This window comes from Gobius niger (genome assembly GCF_951799975.1).
Source record: "Gobius niger genome assembly, chromosome: 13".
In the NCBI taxonomy this organism is placed as follows: Eukaryota; Metazoa; Chordata; class Actinopteri; order Gobiiformes; family Gobiidae; genus Gobius; species Gobius niger.
In genome coordinates, this window is record NC_136864.1 from 4,128,732 (window position 1) to 4,151,195 (window position 22,464).

The window sequence follows — 22,464 nt, forward strand, 5'->3', positions numbered from 1 at the left end:
ATCCAAAAGGAAAATAGTGTCATCACTGTAGCTCACCAAGTAACCAATAGATAAGTAAACTGGATAGGAATCAATATAAGATGTTTATTCACATGCACATTTTCTGTATCTACACCAACTTATTGTATTCATTGCTATTTGAAGCGAATGATTCGATCTGTTTCTCATTTTTGCTTAGGCGACGTCTGAGCAATTTTGTTCTCAGACAGTTTTTTGACTGGCTCTGGTTGGTCTTTGAACACACATTGCAAGTGTTTTCAATATCATGCAGCCCTATAGTTGTACTTAATACTTCATCACTTACCGGTGTTTATTCCGTCTGATAAAATATTTGACCATCATTTTAGTCAAATATTTTTGCTGAATAAATTTGACTAAAACTAACCCGCACCTGAACCGAGCACATTTTCTCCAGTTTGGCTTCAACCAAAACTAAAAGCTTCTTCAAAAAAGTGTTAAAATAACAACAAAAACGTTGCAAAAAAGGGACAAAAACATGCCAGAAAAGCAACAATAACAAAATTAAAAACTGACAAAAACATGACAATAAAGTTCTGAAAAAAGCAACAAAGAAGCATCAAAAGAGCGTCAAAAACACAATCTTGTTATCATGAGCATCAGTCAGACTATTAATACTATAGTTTTCATGAATAAATGCGGAGTAAATTATGTATCATTCATGCACTTTGATACAAAGTAATGCTATATGGGGTGTGATGATGATGAATAACAGTAATACTAACATAAAAATTAAACACTTCTTATAAAGTGTAACATACTATAAATGTTGACTTAATGTAACATATTGTTGCATTTGTTTCGTAAGACAAGAAGAACTAAACATTGTTATTGCTGCAACCACATTATTATTTAAGTATCTGAATGGGGGGTGGGAGTCAATAAGCTTTTCTTTCCCATTCCTTTTCGAGCTAGAATGTTATTTATTTATTTTCTCACTTTTGTGCCTGTGTTAGCCTTAGCGTTCAAATGAGGCATTTCACTGTTGCTCTGCAGTCAGGAAACTTTTAGATCTGGGTAAAGTCGCACTTGGGAAAATGCGCTCGGTTAAGGTAAGATAAGATAAATAAGATAGGCCTTTAGTGATCTCACAATGGAGAAATTCACTTGTTTACATTCAGCTCTCAGAATTACACTCGGGGTTTGCAGAATAGGCAGGAAATTAGCAAACAATTAAGGCGGGGGTAGGGGGTTAAAAGTTGCTTAAGACTCTGAGACTTTCTCACTTAAAAGTCCACATATTGTTGAGGACTAAAACATGACTAGCTAAAAAAAAAAGGAAAAGAAGAGAGAAAAAGGAGCCAAACTTCCAATGACAGTTTCAAAGAGGCCTCAGATCATTGCATCATGTTGGAGAAGCTCCACTATTCCAACTATACTCTGCTGAAGAGCTTAGTTGTGTTGTAGAACTAGCCACGGGTCAATGGCCTTTACTCCTTTGTGCTTCCACTCACTGTTAACCCCGTCCCCCCTTCTCTCTCCCCCTCTCTCCCTCTCTCTCCCCCTCTCTCCCTCTCTCTCCCCCTGCCTCTGCCGTTTTACATAACTCCCTTCGCTGCGCAGATGTTGCCCAGTCATGTCCCCTGGTCCTCCCAGAGCGGAGCGCGGTCACATGGCCCGAAGAGACGCCTCGGATTGGGCCTTTCTCCTCTGACATCAGCCCGATCAGCTGTTCGGAGCTGCACAAAAACATCAACAAAAGCCTTCGGCGAAGAGAGAGAGAGGAATCGAGGACGCACGGAGAGGAAAAACCAAGAGACCTGCGCATCCTCTGGGAAAACAAACGGCATTTTTTTACACTTTTATTTCTTTTGTGAAGAAACCTTAAGCCTACAGACTTCTTCGGGAGCGATTTTCTACCTCATACCCAGGGATCTGCGCCAGGATTTGCGTTGTTTTTTTGCTGGTCTTCCTCTCGCTCGTCGTCGTCTGCAGGTGAGAGACTCTTTGTTTTCAGTGCGCGTTAACACTCTGTTCTTGGGGCGATTTCTGACCCACATTTACGATCCAACGTCAACTGCGTCGATATTAATGTCCAGTGTTGTGCGTCGTGTTCGGAAAATGCTAAAGTGGCGAGTGTTAGCCGTGTTTTCAAGCCGAAAATCGAGGCGTTTAATCGGCTTTATCCTCCCAGACAGACGCCTCCCTTTGGCTCTCCGTGCAACCGTTCAAGCCGCTCCGTAAAGAGGTCAGCTGTTTGTCGCGACATATCGCTGCAAAATCGAACAAAACCTCGAGAATATAGTGACTGCTACAGCTGCAAATGGTGCTGTTTTGTTTATTTCCCGTTTTGTCCATAGATTTTCAACGCGTTTGTCCATGGTGATTAATTATTAGGCCTGAATTGCCATTTTGCGTAAAATAGGCTATTTGACATTTCCTTTTGAGCCACATACTCGCAAATTTTGCAGCTAGTAATGATGATCTTTGGAAAATGTCCAGGATTTTGTTGCATAAAGAGGGACGGCAGCCAACAGTCCAACCCAGCTTCGAATTTCAGCTGGCTCAGTCTTTCCTACAGCGCGTTTTCAGAGGCACTTCCTAAAATATTTTTGTTTTACGTCATAACTGTGACCAAAACACGAAGCCGAATTATTGACGTTGCTTTCATTGACTCACCTTTGCCATTTTCGAGTAATACAGTAGATTTATTTGAGCTGAAATGACTAATCTTGTCTAAAATGTGGAAGTTTTGTTAAGAGGTTTTGGATCATCTTGCGGTTTCAATCTTAAAGTCTATTGAAACGATTGATATTGACACTTACTTCGCATTTAGTGCTGCATTTTGTGTTTTTTATGGAGAAAACGGGACAAAAATATGTTTAGACAAAATAAAAAACGAATTCAAAACAAGATTTTTTACAGAACCTTAAAATGTTACTGGATTCTGGCACTAGGGGGCGTAGTTCAGCGCACTCCATCGTGCATGGTTGTCAGTAATACAACGTTTCAGGCTAGCTAGCTTTTTTTTTTTTTTAATGTGTTTATACAATTAATAACAACAAAGAGGAAATAGTGCCAGGGATATATTGCATTTTACCAGAGGAAGATCTGTCTTTAAAAGGAAATTCAGGCTAGCTAGCTAACGTGTTTGGCTCGTTTGGCTACAGACGGCATCTCGTCATAGAAGGGGGCGTGGCTCCGCCGAGGGGGAAAATAGAATCTTTAGAAAACACAATTTTTCACTCTTTTTTAGCCATTTTCTGGTGGAATGTGAACTTATTTATCACATAAATGAAGTCAGGTGTAAATTGGGCCCATATGGATATTTTCTCACCGCAGATTGTTCAGTAGAAGTGAAAAAACGGCAGTTGTAGCTAGCACTAGCTTACCGTCAGCATTAGACCGATACTAACATGTAGCATCAGGTTAGCATTCTCCGTTATTTATGTATTTTATGGGCTGTTGAACCACTTTGCTCCTCTCCATATCTTTGTATCTTTATTTAGTAGGAAAACCATATTCATATTTCAGTGTTTGTTAAAGTAGTTTTTGAATAATTAAAGAAAGTTTAGATTTTTCTCCAAATTGTTTTCCCCCTTAAAATATTGCTTGTTTTGGTCCAAATTAGTTCAGGGCTGCTTGTTTTTGGAGAAGAAATTATCTAATTTGGATGTTTAGTGTTGCAATTGCGATTACATTTACGATTTGCCTTTTGGAGCTTTGATTCAGTCCTATTTGCACATGTCCAGGAGGAGCATTAACATTTTTAGGAAGACTATATAGACTGATAAACTAATAATTATGTCCATTTCAGAACAATTGTGTAGAGGTCTGTGCTTAATCTAATCCCTATTGCAAAGATGTTTGCTGTCAGATACTTTAGTGGCTGATGCAAGTTAATAATGGCTATGTTACTATTTACTGAGCTACTATTTGGTAGTAAACAGAGAGATAGTACACAGTTTTTCCAGGCTAAAATGCTATAAGGCTTTTTCAGTCTTTAATCCATTTTAATCTCCTGTTCTATGGCGTCTAATAGTTACACAGTGCGTTATAGAGATTATCACAGGTTTACACTGGGCTCTGACCTGATTTGCTGTTGATCCCTGAGGATTTTATCAAACAGGTGTTGTTTGATTATCAGGATCAGGACTTCACCTCGTCGGAGCGTAAACATGATACACCTGCCGCGGTTTACCTGGGCCTTACCCGAACCTTACCCAGACTATGCAAAACAACGAGGGATGCTGTCAGTTTAATGCAAAGGGACATTCAAATTGACCTAATTTATACAAACAAACGCTGTGTCAATATAAGTTGCTCTTAAGATTGTGATTATGCCGTTTTAGAACATTACCAAGTGTCCATTATTATTATTTAATAATAATAATAGTGCATCAGGTTTATATAGCGCTTTTCTGGACACTCAAAGATGCTTTACATTGCCGTATTCATTCACTCTATACTTGGTGATGGTAAGCTACTATTGTAGCCGTCTGCCCTGGGGTAGACTGACGGAAGCGAGGCAACCAGTCTGTCATCGGCCCCTCCGACCACCGCCAACCACTCACTCACTACATTCGCCAGGCTTCCTGGTGTGACAAAGGTCTCCCATCCAAGTACCGACCAGGACCATCCCTGCTTAGGTTCATGGGTCTGACGGGATCGGGCAGAGCAAAGGCGGAATGGCCACGAATATGTTTAAACATATTTTATAGGAAAAATCGTTATTTAGTTTTGCTTTTACTCCTTACTTGGTTCTCATTTTGCTTGTGTGGTGTTTTTTGGCCCGCTTCCTGTTGAGCAGTGTGGGGTATAAAAATAAAAAAGAGAAGCGCTGTTTGAACATAATGGCCCTCATTTATCAACATTGCGTACAAAAACGGTGTACGTGTAGGTGTATTTGCGATATACGCCAGAGTGCGCGTGGCATTTATGAACCCGTGCTTTACGCTCAGATCTCTCCGTACGCAAAAGCATCTGATGATAAATGCCACGGAGAAATCCCAGCGTCATTTGAATGAAACGCCCAAAAATATTCATAATGAGGAGGCCTCACCCACGGGTTTTACGGCACGCACGCACGAAACACGGCAAAAAAGGAACATTTCTCCAACCAGGAAATGATAAAGAATTGTTTTTAACACAACAAATATGATATTTTTGCGCATGAGAAAAATTAAAGAATCTATTAGAAACCCACAATAGCCTTATAGCCAATCCAAGATCACATTTACTGAAAAGAAATAGGTTAATAATAAAAAAAAACGTTTATTAAATACGCTGTAGGCCTAAATAACATAAAAAAGGGTATACAATTAAACCACAAAAAATAATGTGTTTAAAAAAGAAGAAAGCGTGGATGTAACGCTGCAGTCCGAGCAAACTCTGGACCATGAACTGAACCAGTGAACCGGGGCAGAACTGCGCGTCTTTTGGCCGAGCAGAGCTTTCCTCCGGGAGGGAACAGGTGCGGAGAGCTGACAGCCAACCGGAACCTAACGAACCCGTCCGGACCGAAGACAGCCCGACGACGGGACGAGCCTCCCCCTGAGGAGAGGAGAGCGCGCGGTCAGCAGACCCTGCGCGCGCCGCTCCCGGACCTTACGAACCCGTCCGGACCAAAAACAGATCCTCCCCCTGAGGAGAGGAGAGCGCGCGGTCAGCAGACCCTGCGCGCGCCACTCCTGGACCTTATGAACCCGTCCGGACCGAAGAAAGCTGTGGTGCTGTCGAAGGATTTATTTGACACCCGGGTTGCTCGCGCCACGGAACACGGTCCACAGACTTGACGCTCAAACCAGCCAGAACACGGAGCAGGGCCTCGCGGAGACCCAGGTGAGTCCCGGTGTCCCGACGGCAGCGGCATGTGAGGCGGGGAAGCCATCCACACAAAGATTGCGCAGCCACAGCGGTCTTTTTTGTTAAAAAAGAAAATATCCCCGCAGTCCAGATTCTAGTGTCTCTGGTCCGGGCTGAGCCTCTGAGCTCGGCCCGTGGCGTGGAGGAGCAGGTCGATGCAGCGCAACATGGAATCAAGTCTGCCCATAAACATTAACGCTTTAGCCTTGTTTCATGTTTAAATCATCAAAGTGGATTATATGCGGTGTGGCAGTGCAATTAAAAAAAAACTAAAAAACTGTTTTCCAGCGCTGTTTAGTGTTTAGTTAATATTGGTGTATCATGTACACCACCTCCTGACTTGGTGTAGGATTTGAGCGCACCGTACGCCGAGTGCACGGTGCGCTCAGATTGATAAATGCCAAAACAGGCGGAAATTTTTCGTACACCCCACATACGCTCTGATTTCACCGTACGCAAGTTTGATAAATGAGGGCCAATGTATGCAGACAGTTAGCAGGTCGGCTAATCCAATGTATTTTTATATAGCCGTTAGCATTAGCCATCAAACTTAGCAATTTATGAAGGATCCAGATGTTTTAAACTGGTATCAACACATTGATGTTGATGTTAAAGCCTAGTTAGAAATTATTGAATGTACAGACCCTTTAAGGTATAAATTAGCGAATAAAAGTGGCCTCTGAGCTAAATGCTAAATCATGTTCAGTCAGGTTTCTTTGTGTGGGGTCGGATACACATCCAATGGCCACTAAACATAATCTATGATAGAAAAACCACAGAAATGATATAAATGTCATGAAACGGACATGTCGTACCCAACCATACTTTAATATAGAGACCGGCTTCTCCATTAATTTGTATGGGGATAGTATCTGTGATGGTTGGGGTTATGGCGTTTTCAGTTAAAAATGTATGCTTCATTTTCATTTAAATAGTTCACAAAACTTTATACCTGTAAATAAGGACAAATTAGCTACAGTTTGTTGAGTGAAAACAGAAGTTTGCTGTCTACAATGATTTAACTTCTCTCAACATGGCAACAACACTGACCTTTTGTTGTTGACCTGTATCTAAAACACCACTTGTTGCATAACAGAAAATGTAACAGTGTCTGACACAAAGTCTTTTTATTGGAGCATGTATTTAAATCCCACGCCCAGCTTCGGCAAAACAAAGAATCTCTTTGCATTTTCCAATCTGCCACAGTAACCGTGCGTCAGGCAGCTGTGAGCTATTGTTACACCGAAGAATATTTAGGTCAGGATTTCTGTTTATTGTCATCACAGCAGGTATGGACAAAGGTGAAGCAGGACGGGCACTGACCAAACACTGCACAAAGTGAGGGGAGAATATGTTATCGTCATATCATAAGAAGCAATTATGTATTTCAAAAAGCGTGTTGCGTGTGACTGAGATTTGCACATTTTTCGCCAGCGCAGCCTAAAACAAAAACACACGGAAACTTAAAAATGTGCAAAAGTTTAGTTTTTGACATGATTTGTCAAATTTAGTTGTTTTGGCTGTAGTTTAGTGTTTTTGTTTTGACACAGTTTGCTGTTAAAACAATATCACATTTTTTTCTCACATTGTATTCGTAATGGGCGATCACATTTTTGGGGAATCAATGCGATACCAAAACGCTTGGGCTCATAGATATAATATACAAGAGATATATCCATTCTGCCCCATTCACAGTAATGATCCATTGTGGTCTGTGAAATCAAAATGGCTGCCCAAACTCCTACGAAGCCTGTTTCTTAAAGGGTAAAAAGGCGGGAACCGGCTACAAGCCTCCACCGAGCTCCAGAGCCTGTCAATCATAAATTTAGGCTTCCAATTTTTAGTGCTGATGCACAAAAAACAGCGTGGTTAAAAATATGACACCTACCCCAGCGCTGTCACATATTTAAAAACTCTTGGAGCCAGGCTTTTAAGCAGTGCTAGGGAGGTGTGAAGTCTCCATTAGAAGCTTGTTTACCAGGTGTCTTTTGGATTCCCCCCCCCTGGCCACCAGGGGGTGGTATTGCAGCAATGTCAACTTCCCTGCCATGAGGACCAAAGAGAAGGGATTTCCTCGCCCACTGGGGTGAATTCATTTCAATCAATATACATTTCTAAAACTGGTTACTTTTAAATGATATTGCTTAAACTGGTTAATTAAACGATGCCAAAGTGAACATAAATACATAAACAAATGAATGACAAACCTGAACCAGAATGATTTGGACGACTCAATTCACACAATGCTGCGGTGGATCGTTTTGGCGCAGAACAATGACGTAAATTGTTCTTTTGTGTTTATAACTGCTGCTGCGCCTTTTTTTTAAATACACAAATTAGTCGCAATACTTTTTAGTCATTTTGTCTTGATATATCAATAGTATGATATCGATTCGCCCATCCTTAAATTGTATATAGATATTGTGTATTGTTCTGGTATTCAGTCTTCTCTCAAACGTTAAAGAGTTTGACATGTTAAAATGCGCTGCGTAAACCTAATCTACAATCACAATGTAGTAAGCTTGTGTTGACATACATTTCCATAAGTGTTCAGCCCCGTTAAACACCTAATATGTAGCAAATTATTTTTAAAAGCTCTAGCCGCAGCAGACTGTACATGAAAGCTATTCATATCTTGGTGTGAGTCCAGCGCCCGGACCAGTTTCCCTGGTTCATTTGGGACCGTGCTGGTCTCTCATGTCACCTCTCCTCGCTCAGCAGGTTTATAATCAACCGAGATGGCCCGGATTCGATACAGATTCTTCTTACATAAGCCACAAACCGATTAGTAAATACCTCCATAGTCAGTGGGGCAGTAGGAGCAAGGGCAGATTACATAAGCATCCGAGTTTCGGGAACAAAATCAGACGGTTCAAAGTCTGTTGCCTCGGGTTAGAGCTACACGATTTTGGAGAAGAAAAAGACTAGTTGCAATTCTTCTGCAGATTAGTCCCATAAAGCGTACAAATGCTGTGTGTGCTATTTTTTAATTGTATTTTCATGGTTATTGTGTTTACAGTTATTATCCTCTCCATCTTAAACGATTTTGTACCAAATTTCATAGCTTTGTAAGAAGACTATTCCAAGAAAGGAAGTCTTTGTGTTCTCGGATCAAACGGGACCTAGTTTCAACGAAAGATTATGAATTTGGTGCTTATAAAACACAATATTTACTCAGAAATTATTGTAAAATCAATGTTGGGTCTGGTTCAAAGCCTTGGGTTAGAGTGGCTGCTTGACTCCCCCTGGTGGTGGACAATGTTAAAGCAGTCAGCAAGTATTCAGCAGTACAAGTTCTTGAGATCTCTTTTACACAAACTCATCTTCTTGTTTTTGTCCCTGCAGGGTTCCTGTATCCTCCGTTTGCACTGTGTCTGAACCTGAGCGTCTGATTGGCTCTCATGCACTTTAGTCCCGCCCCTTCACACCCGTATACGGCGCTGTCTTCCTGCAGCTCATGACCAAAGGTGGGTTTTGTCCGAATGTCACTTCTGACAGTCACTTCTAATGTGGGTGATCCAGAATAATATAATGTTTTTGAATTGGACTTGATATGTAACGTTTTGTATGAAGACTGTTGGCCAGCAGTGGGAAAGAAACAGAAGTGCTGACGAAGGAATTATGTTTTAACCTGGCAAGATCCAGATTAATATTACACTCCCAACAGCATTAGCACTGACATCAATCTGGGATTGCTCCAGTTTAAATCATTCAGAAAGAGGACAAACGTTTGGTTCAGCTGCTGACTGAATCCATTGTACTTAAAAACTCTCAAATCATCTCGTGTTTGTAAGTCTATAGCAGCACCTCGGGCTTTTCCTTCATCATCGTGTGGTTAGTTAATATTGATAACACTGCTTGTTTTTGTCGGCACATGTTGCACCCGCCACGTGATTGGCTCAAACCGCCGGTGGCACTGATTCATTCAGACAGATCTGTGGGAGTGAGAATCATGAGAGCGATTCTCATGATTCTCACAGATATTGTGATAAAATGGTTAAAGCAGGCATCATGGTTATTAGCACTGTATCTATTACAATTTTTAACTGGAATCTGAGTTTCCTCATTAATAACATAGTTTGAGTTCTTTTGTTTTGACTATTGAACGAACCATCATCACACCTGCTCAGACGGTGCTCCTCACACAGCGATTTGTACCTGAGAAGCAGTCTCCTTACCTCGCTCCCGGCTATTACTCAGTACCACAGCTTATTTGTCCTCTAGAGAGCACCCAGGGGCAAAAACAATATCAAACCTTCAATACTACAATATAGGCCAACTTTGGAAAGGCTGTTTTGGGTCAAGGTTTCATTATGTAACCAACAAAATGCATGATAGCGATCAAGATGTGTTGGAAATTATTATGAAATACCGAGCAAAAGCAAAAGGCGTTTCTGCTTTTATATGAAGCGTCGGATTACATGGCACAGTTGAGGTTTGGGGGTCACAGTCTGCGAAAGAGAATCAATGGGTTAAAGCTCATAAAAGGACGAGTAAAGCTACAGTATTATAATCTTTGTTTCCTCTCCCCACCTTGTGCTCAGCTCCTGTGGCCCCGCCCCTCAAACGGCTCTGACCCTGCCCCCCCCCAAAGGACCAGGATGTTCCAGCGGTTCACCAGCGCCCTGTTCGGAGCCGACCTCGGTGACGGCAGGCCTGAGGGAGTTCAGGCTGCAGAGGGGAGCGAGGAAGAGGAGGAGTGGATTCTGGTCAACTACCTGAGTGAGTTCAAGAAGCACGGCCCACGATAATAAACAAATCTGCTCACCTCCAACTACCTGTAGGGCCGAGCTCAGAGGGGAACAGCAGCGTATTGCATTGATTTGAATTATAAGAGGTGGAGAATTAAGTTGTGTATGTCTCAATGTTAAACACTGTTGATTTGCAAAGATGAACTACAGTGAAACATTAAGTGAACGGTCATAAAAACAGTATTTATTTTGCTCATAAAAACTGTTGCTGTGGCGTCTATTCTTAAACACTATGCCTCCATGCGTAGCTAAAATGGTAACACCCGGGGAAAGGCCCGTCGGCCAAATACCAAGTCTCTGTAAGGCAGTATCTGCTCATGTAAAACCTTGAACCCGGTGCACCTGCTTCAGCTTGAACCTGAACCAGGCCGAGAGTAAACACTGGGCTCCAAACACCGGCCCAGTCCAGTTCAGTGTTAGGATTCATCAGTCTTATTAGGATCTGAAGGACTAATTTAGGACCAACCCGTGTCTAAAATTAGGCCTAACCTGGACCCAACCCAGGACTAAAATTAGGACTAAACCATGTCCAAACAGGTCTATCTCCGATGTAAACAGAAGACATTTGCAGAGGGCTGTAACAGTAGAGGCTTAGTCCAGCCCTGGGACAAAACGGCTCTGGTTCCTGCTCTGCATTCAGCCCATTTCCTGCAGGACCCCCTCACTAGACCTTGGTGAATGGGTGAAAAGCAGAGGACATTTTTCTCTCTCTGTTTACACTCCCTCACCCTACAGACAGACGGAGCGTAAACAGCCCGAGCAGACCTGGTTATATTTAGACTGGACTTTAGCCTGGGCTGAGTCTGACCTCAGTGACTGCTGTTATCACCACATCCTCATCATTTCATCGCCAGTTATTGCCAGCTATTGAACCAGGGCGACAGTAAGGACATGGCCCGGACTCACCTCACACTTGGCAGCTCCTCTCTCCTTCTCAGAATCTGGTTTAGCCTGATCCTTTTGTGGCCTAGATTTTCTGTTCAACCACTGCAACATCAACTTGGAGTAGTCAATTATAGCTGATTTCTTTCTCAGTATTTATATTTAATGTTCATGTATTTTAGTATGTGTGTTGCATAATGATCCTGCGTCTCGCCGTCTCACGATGAACCCTGTGTTTCCAGCTGAGTCCTGCTCTGGCTCTGTCTCTGCTCTGGGCCCTGGTGATGGAGAGGAGGAGGATGAAGACCTGGTGATGCTCCCCTCCCCCACGGCGCCCCCTATGGTCCGCTGCCCCTCGCTCACATCCCTGAACTCCACCACCACAGAGCCCGATGACGCCGCGGCAACCGGCCCGGAACAAGACCCGGGCTCGGACCGGGACTCGGACCAGGACTGTGAGGTGAAGACGCTGCTCAGGCTGGAGTGTTCTGTGTTTGTCATGTTGTTACCTTGTTTGAGTTTACAAAAACAGGAGAATCTGACACACTGTCCCCCCTCCCTCCAGGACTTCCTGCGGCTGGATCCTGGCTGCATGGAGGAGTCGTGGTTCGTGACTCCCCCCGCCTGCTTCACCCGCGCTCAGCCCCTGCCCCTGGAGCCCAGCCCTCTGGAGAACCTGCTCATCGAACACCCCTCCATGTCCGTGTACCTGCTGCCCCTGCGCGCCAACGACGGCCGGCCGCACCCGCAGCACGGCAACAGGCCCCGCCCACCACCACACCTGAGCAGCAAACCCCGCCCACCGCACCTGCAGAGGGCGCCAGGCAACGGCAACAAACCGGGCAACGGCAAGAAGGCCAAGAGAGGAGTGATGGACAGCAAGCACAGGTAATGAGTAGAAAGTAGTGACCGAAATGATTTCTCAAGTAAGAGTAAAAACGTACTCAGATCATAGAATGTAGAAAAGACCCTCCCCGTTTGCCATGATAACGAGGGGGAAATCATGGCGGATTTACAGACTCCTCCTACCCTGCTGTGACGGAGCATGTTCCTAAAAAGGGAAAAAGGGCGGGAGCTTCATTGTAGACATGTGTAGTTCGGTTTGGCCCTCATTAGTATAGATACAGACGGCATCTCTGGAATAGCCCATATATGGTCATGTGTAAAAACAGTTGAGGGGGAAAACAATTTATACTTGACTTCATTTATGTGATAAATAAGTTCATATTCCACCAGAAAATGGCTTAAAAGAGTGGAAAATTGTGTTTCCCAAAAGATTCTATTTTCCCCCTTGGCAAAGCCCCGCCCCCTTCTGTGACGCGATGCCGTCTGTATCTATACAAGATTTCTAAAATGTTCCTTACGAAAACCTGCCTGGTCCCTGTAATTGTGGCTAACCCAGCATTATCAAAGGAGCAATATCTAGCTGTAGAAATTTTAGGAAAATTAGGCACCAAAAGTTGTTTTTAACTTGTCTAAAGTGCAATGGTAGCTTATGGAAAACTAGCTTGTTTTGCCGCCCCTGTATGGAAGTACTGCAGCAATGGAGAGCAATAGCGATACCCAGCGGCCATTGGGCCAGATACACATCCAGCAGCCACAAAACTCTTTAAGTTGTTAATGATGAAGGAGAAACCACAGCATTACTGCTGGTTGCACCAAAAAAAATGAAGAAGTATTCAGTGCCTTTTGCTACAGCTACACACATTTGGCTTCCTGGACTTGTCAGTCAGTACCGTCTCCTGAATTCTCTCCACAAGTCAAGTGATTTGTTGCATTTGTGGAATTAAAAATATTGTATGTGGGCTTTAAATGGCATTAAAAGGCACTACATTTGACTTGATGCTAACTGTGCACTATACCATTTTGAAACATAATTAAACAATGAATGAACCCCGTCTGTTTCTCCACAGGCCTGAGGGGATCCAGCGACGTCCCGCCTCCTCCTGCCTCTCCGCCTCCCTCACCGCTCATGTTTCAGCCTCGGGGCGACTCGACGCCCTGCAGCCACGGCCCCCCCACTCGCTCTCCAAAAACGCCCTGCGCCGCCTCAACCCACAGCGCCCCCCGAAGACCGCCGCCCTGCAACTGCACCAGCCCAGCCAACGCCAGCTCAACTTCTGACCAACCGGGAACCACCGCGAAGCTCCACAAATCTTCAGCTTAAGGATCCTCACGACCTTTTGCAATTTAAATCCACCCATTTTATTAATTCAGTCTCTTCTATTGTGACATACACAAGCCACTAAATCAAATGAAAGATCTCTAACTTCAAAGATGAACATCTCAGTGAACACAATGCCAAGAAAACTTTTCAACAAACTGATTTTGTCCGGCTCGAAGGACCTCCAACCCATTACCTCTACCATTTATGAAGTTTGCAAGCTTCTAAATTAAGTTACATACGTCCAACTTCTCAGAAAAATACAGCACAAACAGAGCTTTTTCTGTCAATACAACCTTTAAATCTCCTCTTTGGGAGGTTTTTATGTCACAGACGGAGATGTGTGGACATACAGTAAGATGTTTTGAAATGACAACGATGTAGTTCTGATCCTCCCAACAACAACTCGGTTCATCTTTAGCTCACACTCACACCTGGAGTCTGCAGCATAACCTCTTGACCAGTGTTTCTTCAAGTACCACATGATTTCACTATTTCACCAAGTCCTGCCAGGCCTAGATCCTACTTTAAACAGAGTCTAAAGTAGGTTTTCAGTTGGGCTTATTTATGTCTGAATTGGGTGTAAACCAGAAAAGCTCCTAACTTGACTGTATTACTAAAGCATGTATGAAACAATCTCTAATTCAAATGTCTAAAATGGCAGATGAAGAAGACCAATCGCCGCCAGTACTGCTACAATTTCAGAACCACTGCCTACCACTCCCTTTTGGGTCACGTTTGACATACAACACTTGAATTAACAGAATGTGATGCTTGGAGTTGAGCAGAGTCTGGCAGAAGAGAAGCCTAAATATTTACTCAAGCAAGAGTAACATTACAAAGCAGAGAAACGAAAGAGTAAAAAATTGCTTAAGAGATGTTCACTATTTGGACATAAAGGACTACTCAGGTCAGCTCCTTTTTTTTTTTTTTTATTATACAAATGGGGCAATCATTTAGAAAGAATACACAAATCTCCACCGGAACCACATCCACTCACCCCTTTCCCAGACTGTGTCAACTGGACTGAACTTTTAATCATCTGAAATGGACATTTGAATCCGTCGCAATTCACCGAGCCTTACCTTCTCGACAAATCTACTCTCAAAGAAACTGCTGGATGTTTTCAAATTTTTACTTTTTTGTTTTGGGGACATTCTTAATCAACATTTGTCTGAATTTACTTTCCACCATTTTGAGCCTTGTTTTGTTCAGGGCTCGGGACAAAATGGCCGCCTTCTTCTCGGCCCGTTTTTCTCTCCCCTCGAAGTTCAACTGCAAAGAAGGGGGGGGAAGTCGTGTTTTTATAGTTAGATGTTCACTCTTTTCTTCTGGCTGTATGGAAGGTTATCGTAGTGAGTCTTATCTTTGTCACGGACGCTGTAGGTCACTTTACGCCGAGGCAGGTTCGAAAACAACGGGGCATTTTTGGGAGTCGTTTAGGGCTGATGTTTAAAGGAGAAAACAATCTAAAGGCGAAGCACGGTTTGGTCATATAGATACGGACGGCATGTTTGGAATCGCCCATTTGTGGTCAAGCCAAGGGGGGGAAACGAAGGGGAGAAAAAATGAAACTTTCTCCAATCACTCCACTCCATTACTTAAACAAAAGCTGAATTATGAATATATTTTTCTACCAAATAAAGATATAAAGACATGGAGTGAGCAAAGTGGTTCAACAGCCCATGAATACTTATAAAACGGACAATGCTAACCAGCAAGCTAACGTTAGATTCATGCTACATATGCTAACGTTAGCTACAAGTGCTGTTTTTCGCTTCTACTGGACAATCTGTTGATAAAAAAACATCCATATGGACCCAATTTTGGCTTGACTTTAGTGGTGTGTGATAGTTTTGTTTATACATGCGTTTCCAGTGACATCACGCATAGTTCCGGCGGCCATTTTGAATGCTGAAGTAGAATTATGCAATATAACATTTAGCTTTAGTCATTAGTTGATTCAGCTCTGACCTCTGTCACATGTTGTATCCAAGGCTAGATGTTTGGAGTGTGGTTCAGGGCTTTCTCTTGGAGAGGTCAGAGCTGAGCTGTTGAAGCTCAGCTCTGAGCTGTTGAAGCTAAATGCTAACCGGTAGCCTGCTAACGACTTGTGCAGCACTGACGAGTACTGACGAGTACATAAAAATGTCACTGTCAATCGGGTGTCTTTTATTTTCATCCTGAGTAGAGATACTGTTACCTGTTGTAGTGCTACATAATTCTACTTCGGTATTAAAAATGGCCGCCATAACAGCAAAAGTCACATGACTGAAAAGCGTGTATAGTCCGTCAGAAAACGGCTAAACAGAGTGAAAAATGTTGATTCCAACTCGAGTTTTTCGTTGTCGTCGGTATCTGTCGAGACTACATTACCCAGAGTGCTTGGCAAAAACCGTAGTTCCACTTTGGAGACGACACATTCACGTCTTAATAATCAGGGAAATGCGTTGAGTTTTCAAAATGGACGACAGCGATTGTACAGGAAGTCGCATTGTGGGGAATATACGTTTCACCGACTTCGGAAAGAGGCAAAAACGACACAAATTTGACACATGTTTAGAGAAAACAAGGCACGCTAAACCACTGCCTGAATGAGAAGCCATTTTTAAATTGCTTTTACAAAATGGCCTCCAGTTTCTTCGCGTCGACGCACATTCGTTCCAATGTCCAGAACCGAAGCCTCCTTTGCTTCTGAATCAGTTTTGTCTTTTAATTTCCAGCCTTGAAACCAACTCACTGTTAACTTTGTCCCGTTCGGAAGCGGAACCTGCCTCGTATTTTTAACAATTCAGTACTTTTCACGATATTTCTTTGTAAAACTAAGGGGGAAAATGTCAAAAAAAAATACTGGGTTAAATATCACTAATCTTTGCCTTGTTTTAACGGTAGCTTTGAAACAAATAGAAAAAAAAATGTATTGTACAAAAAAAAACAAAAAATTCCAAAATATTTTTTTTTTCTAAAAGACAAAAACATATCAGTATGAGGTGTGTCTTGAAGTGTTGCGATTGTTGCATGATTGTTGTACAGTATGTTAAGACGATGTTTGGGCAAATTCTGAATTGAGATTTTCTCATTTTGAATATTTTTTTTGTTTTGCTTGAGAAATCTGCAGTCCACTTCTCAGGGTCTCAACCAATCACTAACTTTTGGAAAATGCAGATTCGCTCAGATTTTTAAAACGTTTCTTTTTTTCTTCTTCTTCTTGTAAACATGAACTAACCAGAAGACTTTTAACTCTGTGTGTTGGTGATGTTTCTTTTATCGCGCGTTTTTTAGTTTAAAAGTTACATTTGTTTAAAAATATTTATAAACCAAAAAAGTAGCCGCAGAAACGTTCAGCTTTTTTCACTTTTTATTGTATTTAGTTGTGTTTAACATTTGATAGAACTTGGCTTTTTCTGCTTCAAACGGTTGTAATATTGAAAACTGTGGAAGTTAACGGGGGGGGGGAAGCTGGGTCATGGACGGCCATGCACGAGTCCAAACCTTTTTAACTCTTTAACTTTTTTTTGAGCTTCCCCTCCACTGTCTGTAGCATTAAAGGGATATTTCAGGATTTTTGACATAGGGCAGTTTCCTAGTTATCCAGAGTGATTTCTGGAGACATTTTTTTGTAATTCAAGCAGTTATTATGCTTGAAGAGTTTCGTGGCGCTAGACTAATGCTAGGCTAGTGCATTTCTATGGTATCAGCTAGCCTGCATTAAAAACAGTCTGACCCGCTCCACAGAGCACCTGAGGCAAATAACTTATAACACCAGACTAACCATATAAATGTCAAAAATCCTGAAATATCCCTTTAACGATTTATTGAAAGCTCTAACATGTATCTTGTTAGCTTCGTTAGCTTTAGCTTCGTTTTGCTGTACGTATCGATACTCGAGTGCATTTTAAGTATTTAAGCTTTTTACCTATTCGTCGCAATCATTGTGTTTTTTTTACAGAAGGGATCTGGTTTCTCCGATATCTTCACTTCACAGGGATTTATAACGATAATTTTGTGTTATTGTTGTTTTTGTTTTTTTTAATTAACAATGCCTTGAAAAGAAATAATTGCGGATCACGTGCCTTCCAGGTTTTTTTGGACAATGCATCAATGGAAAACTTGAAATTTATCCTCGTTGTTGTCAATAACTATGCATAACATTTTCGCTCAACTCCCTCGTCAGACGAAAAGCCAGCAGTGTCCGTCGTTGTTCTTTATATAAACCACACAGTACGATGTAGCAGGAACTTTTGAATTTTGATAAAACGTGTGAAAATTTGTGGCATTTAAGAAAAAGAAAAGAAAAAAAAAATCTCACACATTTTGTTTTTTTTTCCGTTTCTTGTGTAGTTTACTCTGAATATTACTCTGCACTTTGCCAAAAAAAAAAGACTAAATAAAAAAGGATGTTAGGGTTATTTAACTCGTAATAACGTTGTATTATTGTTTCTTATCATTTGTGTGATGGATGTAGTTCTGAGGAGCGATGTAACTGGGGTCAGTGTTTTTGACTGTCAATCTGTGATCTCTCATTACTAGAGCAAAGGAAATAAATAAATGATAAAATGCACACAGCCTTCTGTATTTGTGTCGTTTTATGTTTGTTAAGAATCCCATTAGAGTCAGCAACCTGCAGCTTCAGCTACTCTTCCTGGGGTCTTTTTGTTTTTACAACAAACACATTTCTATCCAAGCAATCGAGTACAAGAAGATCCATTTTCAGAATAACACAATCAGGCTTTTTGTTTAGTTATGTATCTCTTACCTGGCCGATACAATCCTCACTGACAGTTTAAATGTTTTGGGGGGAAAGCATGGGGTTCAGTAAATATACAGTGGTGTGCATAAGTATGGGCCCCCCTTTAACTTTTAGAGATTATACCATACTATAGACCAGGGGTGTCAAACATCCGGCCCGCGAGATGATTTAATGCCCTGTAGAGCATAAATTCCAGAGTATGTAAAAAAAAAAAGTAAGTCTCTAGCCCATTCCTTATGAATTTTTAAAGAATAACCAGAATGCTCATTCTAGCCACTAGGGGGCATTAAATTAAAAAAAAAAGGATAGAGTTCCACACGTGTTCAGCAGAGGGCACTGACATAATAAGAGCTCGGGTTATGAACAACACATTATATAGCCATGTGGTAAATGGACAGTCTGCCCCAGGACGGCTGTGGCTTCAATAAAAGTTTACCAACACCAAGTGAATGAATAATGAATAATGACTACTGCACTTTCAGGAACTTGTGACACAGGCTTGTAAAGTGCAATACAAGTATAAGCCGTTGTCATTGATGAAGCTACAGTCAAGTTGGGGCTTTGATCAAATCACAGCTTATTATTATTCATTTATTGGAAACATTTTCTCTATTATATGTGGCCCGTGAGCCGCCATGGGAGCTGAATTTCGGCCCGCGACCCAAAATGAGTTTGACACTCCTGCTATAGACCATAAACATAAATATATTTAATTGAAATTTTATGTGAAAGACACACACTAAGTGACACACAATCGTGAAGTGAAATTATACGAATTGGTATATGATTTAGACATTTTTTTTATAAATAAAAACTGAAAAGTGTGATTTGCATAAGTACCTACCCGCCTTTACTTTTAGTGCAACCAATTGCCTTCAGAAGTTGCCTGATGATTTCTGAATGATCACATGTTGACCCGATGACTAAATAGAGTCTACCTGTGTGTAATATAAAGTGAGTTAAAATACAGCTGCTCTGTGATGGTCTCAGAGGTCAGCAGACAACATCTAAGAACACACCAGACAGGTCCGGGATAAAGTTATTGAGAAGTATTAAGCTGGGTTAGGTTATAACAAGATTTCCAAAGCTTTGATCATGTCTCAAAGTACAGTTAAATACACCATCCAGGAATGGAAAGGAAAGAGTATGGCATAACCTACCAAGACCCAGCCGTTCCTCCTCAACTTACTGACCGAACAAGGACAGCACTGACCAGAGCTGTTACCAAGAAGCCTATGATGACCCTGGATGAACTGCAGAGAGACACAGCTCAGGTGGGGGAAACTGTCCACAGAACACAATAAATATGTTTATGTTTATGGTCCATAGCGTGGCAAAATGTTGAAAAGGTAAAGGGGGGCCGATACTTATGCAGCCCACTGTAATGAGTGGGCAGATGTAACATTTGCATTGGTGTTCTTCTGCTGCCCATTATACACTTTACTTGTGCAATACCTAGTCAATTTTACATACACATTTTTTACATCATCTTCCCTCATAGCATCGAAAATAGACTTTAAAACATTATTCTGGAGACTCAGTTTTGATATTTTACGTTTTATAATTTGATGGTGATGAAATGCAGGAGAAGAGCTTGAAAATCGTGACTGGAACTCCTCCTGCTGGCAACTAAAGGAACAATTTTCTTTAAAAATAACTTCAGTTTGGATAGTGCGTGGTGAGCAGCTCCAGGGGCGGACTGGGACTGAAAAACGGCCCTGGACTCTGACCAGCCTGGCTTTGTGACTGCGCACTCCACAAACACATATTTTAACTAGTGCATTATTTTCAGTTCGACTTTACCCAAATCTAAAGCTTCTCGAAAAAGCTAAGACCGACAGAAGTGATAGTAACTTTTTGTCACGTTGTCACCGTGTTTTTGTCACATTTTTGTGGCTTTTTTCATTATTTTGTCATTGTGTTATAGTCTCTTTTTTGCCGTTTTTTTTTTATCATGTTTCTGTTGGTTTTTCATTGATTTTTTTGTTGCTTTGTTGACCTGTTTTCATTACATTTCGGTCACTTTTTTGTTGCTTTTCCGGCAAATTTTTGTTCTGTTTTCATCCTCATTTGTTTTCTTTTAAACTTTTAGATTTGGGTAAAGCTCGGTTAAGGCGGGGTTAAGAGGTTAAGGAGAAAATTCAGAGGCCAGACCGGTGGCCCAAGAGCCAGTGGCCCTTCTTCCAGAATGGACATATGGCCAGTCCGCCCCTGAGCAGCTCCAGGAGTGTAAAAACACTTAGAGCACAGAACGGCTCAAAATTGATAATGTTGGACACGGCCTTCTTATTTATCTTGTCTTTTAAAAATTTGGCTCCATTAACATGGAACTTACTGCAGAAAGACATAAAAATCACGGACCTTATTTCTTTAAATAGTTTCAAGTCTCTTGTGATGTCAATCCAGTCCAGAACATTGGTGTGTGTGAATGCTTTAACTAATGCTGTGTATGTTTTAATGTTCTGGAAACGTTTGCTGCCCATCTTTTTGTCTGTTTTTTTTTTTTTTTTTTTTTTTTTTTGCACGGACTGTAAAGGGGGATTTCAACAGGACCAGATCAGTTCAGTTTACAGACCAGTTCATTTAGGGAGGGGCAGCGGCCACAAGTTTGTGTTTCAAGTGTCTTTAGGGTAAAGTGGTCTGTGTCGTTATGGGAGTGGCCAAGGACATTTATATTCATGTGGCAACAACCACAGCCTGATCACTGTATACTTTAGTCCTGCATCAAAGCACCTTTGTATATGCTAAATGTGGCCATTAGGTGGAGCAGAGCACTCATCAACAAAAAGTACTTACAATTATTCTATATTACGTCCTTTACATTGAACAGCAATAGCAAGGTCAAGCTCAAGGTTTATTTATATAGCACATTTTTAAAAACAGAGTACTGCCCCAAAGTGCTTTCCATATTCAGTGCAAAAATAACAATCAATCCTAACCCTAAACTAATTTATAAAATATACTTTAATATAGTCTACCCATCTCTGATCGGCCTCTAGGCTCAATCCATACTGAAGCGAAAGTAAAAATCAGTGCTGCCATGTGATGTATGTTAACTTTATTCTGGTGCGTCCAGAATAAAAGAGGGAGATACAAGGCCTCGCTCCTCTCATTTAAGAAAGAATGTACGGGACAACTCAAACTTGAAGACTTTGCTTGTTTGTGTGAGGTCTACTTCAAGTCAAGAGTTCAAGCTTTCATTTAATGCAGGTCTGACTCTTGTGGGATTTTCTGTTGATGAGCAGCGAACTCTAGAAAAAAAAAGTGTGACAAATTGATACTATGTACAGGGGCTTAGCTTAGGTTACGGTATTTGTACCCGTAAATACATTGCGATTGACTGCGGAAATGCGGGAAGCGAATGCAGAAATTGCATAAACTCTTCAAATTGCATAATCAAATTTGCATAAACTGGTAAACTGCATAAAATGTCATGTTGCATAAACTGTATAAACTGCATAAAGTGGTAAAATGCATGAATGGGTTAATTTGCATAAATTATGTAAATTGCATAAACTCTTTAAAATTCATAAATCCTAAATGGCATAAACTCTTAAGTTGCATAAACGGTTTAAAATGCACAAACTGGTTAAATCCCATAAAGTGGTTACTTTGCATAAATTATTAATATTGCATAAACTTTTTAAATTCCATAAACTGGTCAAACTGTTGAAAGTGCTTGATTGGCAGAAGCTGCACAAATGGCTGAAAGTCCTGGAGTCTCCCGATTGGCTGGATTCCCACATACACACCAATGCAAAAAATTCAAACTCCCGTATAAAAAAACTGGAAATCTGCAGAAGGCCAATTTTTTCTCAAAACCCACAAGTTGCAGAAGCTGAACATGCACAAAGTGCAGAAATTGCATAAAATGCAGAAAAAAGTGCAGAAAAGCATGGATTTGCGGCAGCCCCATTATAAGTCAATGGGAAAAATCTCCGACATTTTGGCCGATTGCGGAAAAACCGTAAGTTGCAGAAGTCCCAAAAGTAATAGCACCCTTCTCCTCAACATGCGGAACGTTTTGATGCATAACTTGCATAAATTGCACAAAGCATGAAGGTGCTGAAAGCTCTAGAAAATCGGGAAAAAGA

At 41.5% G+C, this 22,464-nt stretch overlaps 1 protein-coding gene across 1 annotated transcript; it reads left to right on the forward strand.

Moving 5' to 3' along the window:
- Positions 1-1,635: 1,635 nt before the first annotated feature.
- tp53inp1 (tumor protein p53 inducible nuclear protein 1) lies at positions 1,636-14,514 on the forward strand. The gene is made up of 6 exons (XM_079569885.1): positions 1,636-1,953; positions 9,169-9,290; positions 10,368-10,545; positions 11,699-11,916; positions 12,022-12,344; positions 13,370-14,514. The coding sequence occupies exons 3-6, from the start codon at positions 10,425-10,427 to the stop codon at positions 13,578-13,580; spliced, it is 873 nt and encodes a 290-aa protein (XP_079426011.1). The 5' UTR covers positions 1,636-1,953; positions 9,169-9,290; positions 10,368-10,424; the 3' UTR covers positions 13,581-14,514.
- Positions 14,515-22,464: the final 7,950 nt, after the last annotated feature.

Bases quoted from the DNA above. Each gene is read 5' to 3' on its own strand.
- tp53inp1 (XM_079569885.1), top strand. From the start codon at position 10,425: ATGTTCCAGCGGTTCACCAGCGCCCTGTTCGGAGCCGACCTCGGTGAC. The intron at 11,917-12,021 runs GTGAAGACGCTG...CCCTCCCTCCAG, and splicing joins ACTCGGACCAGGACTGTGAG to GACTTCCTGCGGCTGGATCC. The intron at 12,345-13,369 runs GTAATGAGTAGA...GTTTCTCCACAG, and splicing joins GTGATGGACAGCAAGCACAG to GCCTGAGGGGATCCAGCGAC.